We start from the raw sequence: 12,474 nt of genomic DNA on the forward strand, positions 1-12,474 counted from the left end.
GCTCTATTTTCAAGTTTTTGAGGAACCTCCATGCTGTTTTCCAGAGTGGTTACACCAGCTTGCATTCCCACCAACAGTGTAGGAGGGTTCCCCTTTCTCTGCATCCTCGCCAGCATCTGTCATTTCCTGACGTGTTAATTTTAGCCATTCTGACTGGTGTGAGGTGATAACTCATTGTGGTTTTGATTTGTATTTCCCTGATGCCGAGTGATGTGGAGCGTTTTTTCATGTGTCTGTTGACCATCTGGATGTCTTCTTTGCAGAAATGTCTGTTCATGTCCTGTGCCCATTTCTTGATTAGACTATTTGTTCTTTGGGTGTTGAGTTTGCTAAGTTCTTTATAATAGATTTTGGGTACTAGCCCTTTATCTGATATGTCGTTTGCAAATATCTTCTCCCATTCTGTCAGTTGTCTTTTGGTTTTGATGACTGTTTCCTTTGCTGTGCAAAAGCTTTTGATCTTGATGAAGTCCCAATAGTTCATTTTTGCCCTTGCTCCCCTTGCCTTTGGCGATGTTCCTAGGAGAAGTTGCTGTGGCTGAGGTCAAAGAGGTTGCTGCCTGTGTTCTCCTCAAGGATTTTGATGGATTCCTTTCTCACATTGAGGACCTTCATCCATTTTGAGTCTGTTTTTGTGTGTGGTGTAAGGAAAGGCCTAGTTTCATTTTCTGCATGTGGCTGTCCAATTTTCCCAACACCATTTGTTGAAGAGACTGTCTTTTTTCCATTGAACATTCTTTCCTGCTTTGTCAAAGATTTGTTGACCATAGAGTCGAGGGTCTATTTCTGGGCTCTCTATTCTGTTCCTCTATGTGTCTGTTTTTGTGCCAGTACCATACTGTCTTAATGATGACAGCTTTGTGATAGAGCTTGAAGTCCAGAATTGTGATGCTACCAATTTGGGTTTCTTTTTCAATATTCCTTTGGCTATTCAAGGTCTTTTCTGGTTCCATATAAATTTTAGGACTATTTGTTCCATTTCTTTGAAAAAAATGGATGGTATTTTGATAGGGATTGTATTAAATGTGTAGATTGCTTTAGGTAGCATAGACATTTGCATAATATTTGTTCTTCCAATCCATGAGCATGGAACATTTTTCCATTTCTTTGTGTCTGCCTGAATTTCTTTCATGAGTACTTTATAGTTTTCTGAGTATAGATTCTTTGCCTCTTTGGTTAGGTTTATTGCTAGGTGTCTTATGGTTTTGGGTGCATAATTTTTCTTGTTTTCAAGCGTGGATACAGACCTTCACAAGTTGAATCGCACATTTGCGCGCTTTGGTATCGCACATTTCCTCATGCCCCTCGATCATTAGTGGGGGCTCTGGGGTATCGTTGTCAGGGCACAGGGATGCTTGCTGGCTCTGGAAGTGAATTTGGGGATCTTTGATTTGGCCCTTGATGCTCCGGAGATTGGCGCTCTCCTCGCGGGCATCTGTTTCCTCCCTGCCAGCCATCTCCTGGCTCCTGTGGGTCTGTTCTCAGCAGCCCCTCTGTCCCCTCTCACTGCTGTCTGCTGTGACGGGGGAAAACGGGCTGCTGGGGGGAATCCAGAAAGTCAGAATTATTAAATCAATAACCTAAGACAAAACATATTATTAAGTTATAAACTCTTCCTCTGGGTAGCTGAGTTAACATGCACTTTTCTCACGGTTCAGAGATTTCCTTCTGGCAACTTCAGCTCGCCAGAAGTCTCTCTTTATTAAGTTGTTTATATCTGTGTCACAGTGAGTAGAACGTGCTGGTTTACTGGTGTTTTAAGGATGTCAGAACAAACTTGTTATTTCTGTTCATCAAGGCCCAAGGGGATTCTGTTGGTATAATCCCTCACTGTTTGGGTTTATCTAGACGTCCCTGAAACCGCTACTGAGTATTAATATTTCTTTCAATAGCAGAGCTGTTCTGACTGTTCTCTGATTCTTTGTCATTATTTATAGGCCCCCTTAGTGATTTGCTGTCCAGACAAAGATTGTTTTTGAAGAGAACCCTTCCCTTGTTCCTCATTTCTGCAGACCCCGGCTCTCGCTGTCCCTGTTGGGTGTTCCCAGTCCCTTGGGCCTGTGCCATACTGTTAAAGCTGTGCTCGGGGACGGCTGAGGGACCATGGGGGCTGGGGCTGATTTCCAGCAGTCTTTCTTCCCACCACTGCTGTGTACTCGACAGTTGGCCTTTGTGGAGGATCCAGCAGCCCCTTGATCTGTAGTGCAATTCTGGTTCCTTCCTCTGGTTCCCTGCCACGTTTCCCCTTCGATACACTGTTCCTCTCCAGAACTTTCTCTACCATGCCACCCCTTTCTTTCCTGCAGATTCTGACAGAGCTGGAGCACAGTGGCATTGGAAGAATCAAAGAACAGAGTGCCCGCATGCTGGGGCACCTGGTCTCCAATGCCCCCCGGCTCATCCGCCCCTACATGGAGCCCATTCTGAAGGTAAGTCATAGCAGCTAGAGAAGCTGGCACTTTCTCTGTGAGTCATCTTACGTCCGCTCCTTTGAGACAATGGGATTGTTTTAGTAGATAGTTTCTTCGGCCCCAGGCTCAGGGTTAGGGGCCACATCAAGCATTCTTAGTGAAAGAACAGTGAAAATCTCACCAGTTGCAGGAAAGGGCTCTCCCTATAAGAGATAAGATACAGGGATTGGAGCACATCATCAAATGTGCTTGGAAAGGATAAGTAGGTAGAGAGTGGCATAAAATAGGTACTTCAAAGTGAAAAAAAAATTAGCTTTAAAATTCGAATATGTTAGAAGCTTTTGAAATCTTTCAAAACTTATGTGAATCTGGCAGATGATCAGGTACTGTGTGAGAAGGCATAGGAAAGTGTTTTTCTCAAGGCGTTTCTCAGCTTTCTCATACATCTAACTAGGCTCAGTATGGAGGAAAGTTTTAGAATCCACATTCTGGAGAAATCCTGGATTCATAAAGCCTAGAAGTAATTTATCTAGGATTGGAATGGTCTCTCGGGTGAATTTTACTCACGTGAAAGAAAGGTTTCTAGTAGATTCTGTCCTGCATTCGTTTTTATCATCCCTTCTTTTCATAGGCTTTAATTTTGAAACTGAAAGATCCGGACCCTGATCCAAACCCAGGTGTGATCAACAATGTCTTGGCTACGATAGGAGAATTGGCTCAGGTAAGGGGACAGCTGCTTTCTCTGTAGGATGGAAAGAATACTGTTTAGCCTCTGAGGAAATCAAAATACTTTGTAATGCCGTAATCTCTAATCTTACCTGCCACCCTCTTTTTCATTTTATAGGTTAGTGGCCTAGAAATGAGGAAGTGGGTGGACGAACTCTTCATTACCATCATGGACATGCTGCAGGACTCCTCTCTGTTGGCCAAAAGGCAGGTGCGTACTGCTTCTTCCGGACTGGACAGAACAAGCCCCTGGGAGGCCAGGGCCCTTGCCTTTCTTCGTCACTTAGTGCCCCCAGCCAGTGCCTGAGCCAAAGCTTGGCACACAGTAAATACTCGGAAGTATCTGTTGAGGAAAATGAAGAAAGATCTGGAGCCAGAATTAGCTGCCATCCTGACCTGGAGTCGCTTTCAGTAATCCTCAGGGCTGGCCAGGGGCCTTTCCTCTGGGTAAAAGAAAATCCAGGTCATCTGTCAGAGCCCCAACCCCAAGAGGGAAAGAGAAAGCCTGGGCCTGTGGCTATGGAGGCAAGTAGAGCTTCAACACACCCTTCCCCAGCCCTGGCTTCCTTTAGTTTGGTCACCGAGGTCAGTAGATGACTAGACCAAAATTAAGAACAGTCTTAATTTCCTTTTAAATTGATTTCTCCCATTAATCACTCAGGATGTGGAAGGACTGTGTATTTCCATTGAGAATGGTGGGGCTCTTCTTTTATCTCTTTATCTAGTGATGGTTATGTTGGTTTGTGGCCTTGTCTTTACGCCCAGACTCTTAAGGATTTCTGTTCATGGTTAGTGCCTGTCCTGGAAACGTCTTTTCTTGCAAAAGCCTCTAACACTTCGTTGCATCATTTTTTTTTTTTTTAAAGAATTTATTTATTTATTTGTCAGAGAGAGCATACAAGCAGAGGGAGCAGCAGGCAGAGGGAGAAGCAGGCTCCCCACTGAGTAGGGAGCCCGATGCGGGACTCGATCCCAGGACTCTGGGACCATGACCTGAACGGAAGGCAGATGCTTAACTGACTGAGCCACCCAGGCATCCCACCTCCTTGTGTCATTAACAGAGAGTACAAACCATGCTTTCTCTTCTCTCTCACTGGCTCAACAAACCATTGTTCTGTTGCTTGTCCAGGTGGCTCTGTGGACCCTGGGACAGTTAGTGGCCAGCACTGGCTATGTGGTGGAGCCCTACAGGAAATACCCCACTTTGCTTGAGGTCCTGCTGAATTTTCTGAAGACTGAGCAGAACCAGGGGACACGGAGAGAGGTAGGGACCATGGCAAACTTGGTTCTTTAAAGACTTTGCTGGAAGAACGGAGAGATTGTGGCATTAACGTGCTCTGACGGAGTGTTGATGAGATGTCCTGCCCTCTGTTTTGTTCTTCTAGCTGGTCATTCAGATGTGAACTGGGTGTCATGGGACATGAGAGGAGGAGTAGTCATGAAACCAACACCAGACATTGTGATGAATGTTTTCTTTTTCCCCTCCCCTTTCTCACCTAGGCTATCCGTGTGTTAGGGCTTTTAGGGGCCCTGGATCCCTACAAGCACAAAGTGAACATTGGCATGATTGACCAGTCCCGCGATGCTTCTGCTGTCAGCCTTTCTGAATCCAAGTCAAGTCAGGATTCCTGTAAGTGGAGGGGAGCTGTGAAAGACTGCCAAGTTCCTGCCGCACAAAGTCCTTGCTGGCTGTGCTTAGAAAGAGCCTTGGGCTGGATAACAAATTAGAGCGTATTGGCCCACTTCATGACTTTTGAATGGAAAGTCAAGTTTTTTCTTGAATCACAACAGGGATGCTGCTTCCCAGTGTGTCCAGAGTCCTTCCATCTGTCCACATTCTTTTTTTTTTTTTTTTTTTTTTTAATTTTATTTATTTATTTGACAGAGACAGAGATCACAAGGAGTCAGAGAAGCAGGCAGAGAGAGAGGGGGAAGCAGGCTCCCCGCTGAGCAGAGAGCCCGATGCGGGGCTCGATCCCAGGACCCTGAGATCATGACCCGAGCCGAAGGCAGAGGCTTTAACCCACTGAGTCACCCAGGTGCCCCCATCTGTCCACATTCTTTGTCAAGGGTCGACAGGCCAAATCTATACCCACTTTTTGGTGCTGATGAGAGAGATGTGAATTATCACCCCATCCCCTCTGTTCATCTCTCATTCTTTGTTAGTCTTCTTGGATGTTTTCTATTCTCATGGCACCCAGGGAGGAAGAGGGCAGAATTTATTCTCCTTGTTTTAATTGCTAGGGAAACCTGAGGCCAGGCTTAGGGGCACAGAGAAAGTGGTAGCAATCTGAATCCAGGGCTCTTTTTTTTCATCAGCTGGTCTGGCCTTGGAGCCCCTTTGCCTTTTGACAAGTACCCTGAGCGATTAGGTAGGGTATGGGGCTACGGCAGATTTTTCTAGACTTAACCTGTTGTTCATCAGGCAGGCTTATTTCCGGAAGAGTAAAAGTTCAACAGTGGCTCTTCCAACCTTTCCAGCAAAATGTTGTTTTCCCAAAGTATTTTGTTTCTACAAGACCAGTGCTCTAACCCCTGAGCCTTTTAAAAATAATTTGTTTCTGAACTCCATGGATGGAATCCTGTTGCTTCCAGTTCTTCTGTAGAGCAGAAAAGCATAGCTCTGACGTTACCCTCCAGACCCGGGACCGTCAGGAACAGAGTCTCAGCCCAGTCTCTGCACATTTCGTCCTTGCTCCCCGGCACCAGTCCAGTCTCGGCTGGCCTAGTGCTTGGCCTCGTCAGTGAAACGTCCACCCTCCCCTCACCCAGTCTTTGCGATCCTTGCTGTTCAAGTCAGCTGGCATTTGCCGCTCCCTCATCCGAAGTCCCTGGGGGCACCAAGCAGCTGCTGAACAGATGTTAGCCTAATTTGATTCCCTTTACTTTCATTTGGGAGAGTAATTATTTTTATTGATGGTTTCAACTACAAAGTTGTCAACTGTAATGATAAGCGAAGTTGAACTGAGCAATTTAAAGAAAACCCATCATGTACTGTTCCAGGTTTTTGTGGTCGGGGTAATAGAACAGCCAAAGGCTCTCGCATTCTTCACGGTGAGAGCCTGTTCATGGGTTCGTCATCTGTCCTGTGTCCCCGAGAATGCTGAATGACGGTCTAGCTGCTTGTTGTTAGCCAGGTTCTGCTCCACGTCGGTCGTGGCACGTATAGCTCGTGATCGTTGCCATGGTTTTGTCTTAGCCGACTACAGCACCAGCGAGATGCTGGTCAACATGGGCAACCTGCCGCTGGATGAGTTCTACCCCGCCGTGTCCATGGTGGCGCTGATGCGGATCTTCCGAGACCAGTCCCTGTCGCACCATCACACCATGGTCGTCCAGGCCATCACCTTCATCTTCAAGTCCCTGGGCCTCAAGTGTGTACAGTTCCTGCCGCAGGTCATGCCCACATTCCTCAATGTCATTCGGGTCTGCGACGGGGCCATCCGGGAGGTGAGTAGGTCAAACCCCACCCCTGCTCCTGAGCCCCACTTCCTACGGATGCCCCCTGTTGACTGTTGGGCCGAGTACCTCCCCCCCGCTAACTCCTAATCTTTGAGGGTACAGGTTCAGTTTCCTGGGTTATCGCCTCGGAAGGGCTAAACAATGAGTTGGGGGTGGTGCGTGGGGGTGCGTGGGGGGTGTACCTAGATTTCAGGGCACTTGTCCAGTAGAACGTCCCACTGGGTGAACTTGTTGCTTCCTCATGATTGGATTGAAGTCTTGTTGGGTCCCTCATTTTAGCGAGACTGTTACGGAGGTGACATTGCATACCTCTTACCAGATCTCGTAATGTCAGCTTCTCCCATTAGTGCTGATCCTGAGTTTGAGCACGTGGTGAAATCGGTCTCTGTCAGAGCTCTCCATTGTAAGTTGCCTTTTTCTTGAGTCCTTAAGTAATCCGGGGCTGATACTTGGAGCCTGGGACTGTCCTGTTCCCTGTCTTTGGCCCAATGACCGAGCAGCCGCAGATGATCCTTGCCTGAATCTGTTGTCACACTGGTTGCAAAGTAAGGACTTTCTAGCCTGTTTTTCCCTTTTGCTCTCTTTTCGTTCTCTAAACTACACGACTTGCGGAGCGGCGCTGGGATGATTTACCTGTCCCACTACTGGCAGCGAACCTGCTCAATAAAGCTCACGGGGGCTTTTTTTAAAAACTTGATTCCTTATTTGAGACCGAGAGAAAGCATGTGTATGGATGAGCAGGGGAAGGGGCAGAGAGACAGGGAGAGAGAGAATCTCAAGCAGACCCTGCAGTGCGGGGAGCCCTGACACGGGGCTGGATCTCAGGACTCTGCGGTCAGAAACTGAGCTGAAATCAAGAGTTGGACGTTCAACCGACTGAGCCACCCAGGTGCCCCTTGAATTAACTTTTAAGATCAGATTTTCCTCTGTGATTATATATTCAATTTGATGTATGTTTAGAGGAAATAGTATCTTTTTAGAAAGTATATTTTCTAACTTTGTGCCTGGAGTACGGAAGTACAATTTTATGTACACAACCTCATCGAGTTTTCACTAATTCTAATAATTTAACTAAATTTTCCTAGCTTTTCACTGTAGATAATCATATAGTCTATAAGAAGAGAAAGGCAGTTCTTGTTTTTTGTTTTAATCTTTAAACCAGTTACTACTTTTCCTCATTTTCATTTCCTCGACCCTCACTACAATGTGGATTAGACTCTGTGAACCTGGAAATCTTTAATCTTGTTTCTCATTTCAGTGGGACTGCTGTTAAGATTTCCACACTGAGTATAATGTTTGCTGTAGGTTTCTGACAGGTAGCTTTTTAAGGGCTATAAGTGTTCCCTTATGGTCTTAGTTTGCTAGAATTTTTATCATGTATTGCATTTATCATGAACAGGTATTGGATTTATCAAATGCCTTCGATTTGTTTCGTATGGCGATCATACAATTTTTTCTCTTTCAGTGTGTTAATATGTTGAATTACATTGATACATGTCCTAATGTTGAAATATTTTTGAATTTTTTTTTAAGATTTTATTTATTTATTTGACAGACAGATCACAAGTAGGCAGAGAGGCAGGCAGAGAGAGAGAGGAGGAAGCAGGCTCCCTGCTGTGCAGAGAGCCCAATGCGGGGCTCAATCCCAGGACCCTGAGAGCATGACCTGAGCCAAAGGCAGAGGCTTTAACCCACTGAGCCACCCAGGCGCCCCTTGAATTATTGTTTTAAAACCATCTTGGTTATGATGTATTTTTTGATACATTGACGTAATATCTAATACTTAATGTCAGTTTTTTACATCTACATTCTTGATGGAATTGGCCTGTGATCATTATTTATTTATTTATTTTTTAGTACAGGTTCAAAGATCTGTTTTGTTTTTCTGTTTCTTACAACAGTTTTGGTCACATTTTTTTAAGAAATTATTCATTTTTTAGAAAAGATTTTATTTATTTATTTGAGAGAGAGAGAGAGTGAGCAGGCATGAGCAGGGCCAGAGGTAGAGGGAGAAGCAGGCTCCACGCCAAGCAGGGAGCCCGACATGGGGCTCGATCCCATGATGCTGGGACCACGGATCATGGCCTGAGCCGAAGTCAGACACTTAACCAGCTGAGCCACCTGGGAGTCCCTAAGAAGTTATTCATTTTATTTACTTTGTGCCTATAGATTTGCCTTTTCAGGACATTTCATAGAATTGGAACCGTATGTGATTTTTTGTGTGTCTAGCTTCTCTCACTTAACACTTTTGGGGTTCATCATGGATCAGTAGTTCATCCCTTCTTCATAGCTGAATAATAATTTAGTGCCATTATCGCTCAGAGATAAGTGTTTTTCATGTTTCCCATGATTTCTTTTTTCACCACTGAGTTATTCAGAAGTGGATATTTTAATCTGCAGATTTACAGGGTTTTGAATTTCTTTTTTGGATATCTGTTTCTAACTTAATTGCTTGGGGTTTACGATTACTTGATGTTTGCTGAAACTGCCTTAATTAAATGCTTGATCCGTTTTGATGTTTCCTCTGTGCTAGGGAATAGTGGGTGTTTGTTGATGTTATGTGCAAAGTTCCACGTATGTCATTAGATTTGAACTTATTACTTCCCGTGTTCAAATTTTTTGTATTCCTATTAATTTTTTGTTTGCTTAATCTGTTACTGAGAGGAGTGAGTTAATCTCCCTTTACAGTGGTGGGCATATTAATTTCTCATAGTTTAGTCAGTTCTGTTTTATAAATTTGGGGAGATATATTATTAGATACATTCAAACTTGAAATCATGGTATCTTCCTGCTAAGTCACATCTTTTATCATTTTGCAAGGACTCTTTTTATCTTTAATAATACCTTAAAATTGGGGCGCCTGGGTGGCTCAATGGGTTAATAAGCCTCTGCCTTTGGCTCAGGTCATGGTCCCAGGGTCATGGGATCGAGCCCCGCATCGGGCTCTCTGCTCAGCGCAGAGCCCGCTTCCTCCTCTCTCTCTGCCTGCCTCTCTGCCTACTTGTGATATCTGTCAAATAAATTTAAAAAATCTTTAAAAAAAAAAATACCTTAAAATTTATTTTGCCTAATTTTAGTATAAATACACCAACATTTTTTGGAAAGTGTACGTCTTTTATTATCCTTTTACTTTTATATCTTGCAACTTTTTGCTTTAGGTGGGTCTCTCATGATAATATATATAATAATATAGCTAGATTATCCCTTTAATCTCATTTGAAAATCTTTGCTAATCAGTGATTTCAGTCCATTTTTATTTATTGTGATTGTTGATCTATTTGGGTATATTTCCACCATCCGACTTAGTGCTTTATTTTTGACCTGCTTTATCTGTTTATATATTTTCTTTCTTTTCTGGTCTTGGTTTTGAGCTTTCATTTTCTTGTCTTGCCCTCGTGTTGCTGTCTTTAATTTTAACAAATGTTTTGTAATGGGATATTCCAGTCATAAACAAAAATAGACAACTAGAGTTCCTAGGTGGCTCAGTTGGTTGAGGGTTTCGGCTCAGGTCATGATCTCATGGGTCATGGGATCAAGTCTTGTGTTGGTCTCTGTGTTCAGTGCAGAGTCTGCTTGAAGATTCTCTCCCTCTGGCCCTCCCACCGCTTGTGCGTGTGTTCACTCTCTCTCTAAAATAAACAAATCTTAAAAAAAAAAAAAGTAGACAACTTATACTAAATTCCCATACTCATCAGTAATTATTAGCATTTTATCAATTTGGTTTCATCTTACTACACCCCCCTCCCACACTCTTTCCACACACACCTTACAGCAAATCCCAGATATTGTACTGTTTCACCAACAAATACTTTTTCCCCCATATAACCAAAATTACAACACCTACAAAAGTAAAAATGATTCCTTAATATCTTTTAATACTGAGCCTTCTTCAGATGTCCTTGTTTGTCTTAAAAATATTTTTTCGGGGGCACCTGGGTGGCTCAGCGGGTTAAAGCCTCTGCCTTCAGCTCAGGTCATGATCTCAGGGTCCTGGGATCGAGCCCCGCATCGGGCTCTCTGCTCCGCGGGGAGTCTGCTTCCTCCTCTCTCTGCCTGCCTCTCTGCCTACTTGTGATTTCTATCTGTCAAATAAATAAACAAAATTTAAAAAAATATATTTTTTTTTTCGTATTTGGTTTATTTAAATCAGAATCCAGATAAGTTATGCACATCACATTTGGTTGATATAGCCAATTCTCTTTCTATCTGTTCTCCTTTAACCCCCGCTATTTTTTCATGCCATTTATTTGTGGAAGAAAGCAGGTCATTTGTCCTGTAGAATTTCCCATTTTGGATTTGGCTGATTGTATCTTCAACATCCCTTAACTTCTTGTAAATTGATTAGATTTAGAGTCATTAAATTCAGATTCCTTCTTTTGGCAAGAAGTACTTCATAGGAGGTACTGAATACTTCCTATTTCAACAGTTAGTAAGCAGATCTTTTCTAAATCATCCATTTCTAGTGATGGAAGGATTAATCAGTGGGCTCAGGTACTGTGATCCTGTGTCCCCTATCAGCCTTTCTCCTAATCATTTTTAGTGTTCATTGAAGATTTTTTTCTAGAACGATTATTTTTTTTTTAAAGATTTTATTTATTTATTTGACAGAGATCACAAACAGGCAGAGAGAGAGGAGGAAGCAGGCTTCCCACTGAGCAGAGAGCCCGATGCGGGGTTCGATCCCAGGACCCTGAGATCATGAACTGAGCCGAAGGCAGAGGCTTTAACCCACTGAGCCACCCAGGTGCCCCTAGAACGATTATTTAATTAGCAACCACAAAGCTGTGATTTTCTTATTATTACTGGATTTATTTGTTAGCGATCATCTATGAAGAACTTTGTGTTGTCAACTATAATTCAGTTAATTTGAAGTATAGTTCCTATAGGGAGGGCAGAATAAATGCATGACTCTTATGTATCAGTTTTTTCAGAGTAATGAATTAGGTCCCTTGCAACTTCTTGAAGGTGACTCAGGTACCACCCTCACAACCCCAGCTGCTTTTGGAGTATCATTATCAACTCGTGGAGCTATATATAGTATTTCTTTTCATTGAAGGAACTGTTCTTTCTCAGGATCTAATTATCCCAATCAGCCTGACCATTGTGTTCTTTTTACATTGGCCAGTGGTCTTTGTCCTTGATTTTTTTTTCTTCTTTTTGCTTTCTGTGGTTGAGGGGGGTGGGAGTTATTCTGGGTTTATCAAGTACTTTTCACTCAAGGCTGGGCATGGCCACTTCCAAGGAGGTATGGTTTCTTTAAGTGAGAGATGGTACTCGGAGACGGCATTCGGTGTGCTGGGGCGCTCACTGCTATTAGCATATCATTGTTTCTCAGCCGTCTCTGTGAACAGAACAGAAATAAGTAATTTTTTTTAATTTTATTTATTTATTTGACAGACCTCATTCGTAGGCAGAGAGGCAGGCAGAGGCGCGGGGGTGGGGGGGGAAGCAGGCTCCCTGCCGAGCAGAGAGCCTGTTGTGGGGCTCGATCCCAGGACCCTGGGATCGTGACCGGAGCTGAAGACAGAGGCTTTAACCTACTGAGCCACCCAGGCGCCCCAAGAAATAAGTAATTTTTAGAGAGAGGAAACATAAGTCATGAAGTAACACAGATTTTCCAATGTAAATTTAAGATTTAAGAGTTTTTATTTTGATTTTATACTTGTTTCTCACACTGAAAACCTCCTTACTTGGTTCTGACATTCCTGTAATTACTTGCTTTATCTTGCGGAATACATTCCCGAATGTATCTTGTATACATCAATGGTAAATGACTAGTATTAGTAATAACAGTAAGGTTACTGAATGCAGTTTGGGGTTTTTTGTGATTTTTTAAAAAATTTTTTTTAATTGTTCTTAGGCTGTGTTGTTTTGG

The 12,474-nt window shown here is 43.3% G+C and overlaps 1 protein-coding gene across 1 annotated transcript in view; it reads left to right on the forward strand.

Annotated features, from left to right (window-relative positions):
• LOC111154883 (mechanistic target of rapamycin kinase) overlaps nucleotides 1-12,474 on the forward strand; it is a 125,347-nt gene that overhangs the window by 25,525 nt on the left and 87,348 nt on the right. The window contains exons 14-19 of the mRNA XM_022514821.1: nucleotides 2,307-2,429; nucleotides 3,043-3,132; nucleotides 3,256-3,348; nucleotides 4,267-4,401; nucleotides 4,638-4,767; nucleotides 6,337-6,587. Of these exons, the coding sequence (XP_022370529.1) occupies nucleotides 2,307-2,429; nucleotides 3,043-3,132; nucleotides 3,256-3,348; nucleotides 4,267-4,401; nucleotides 4,638-4,767; nucleotides 6,337-6,587 (822 nt within the window). The remainder of the gene's footprint in view (nucleotides 1-2,306; nucleotides 2,430-3,042; nucleotides 3,133-3,255; nucleotides 3,349-4,266; nucleotides 4,402-4,637; nucleotides 4,768-6,336; nucleotides 6,588-12,474) is intronic.

The sequence above is a fragment of the Enhydra lutris genome, unplaced genomic scaffold, assembly GCF_002288905.1.
Source record: "Enhydra lutris kenyoni isolate GAN:26980312 unplaced genomic scaffold, ASM228890v2 scaffoldscaffold38, whole genome shotgun sequence".
Taxonomy (NCBI): Eukaryota; Metazoa; Chordata; class Mammalia; order Carnivora; family Mustelidae; genus Enhydra; species Enhydra lutris.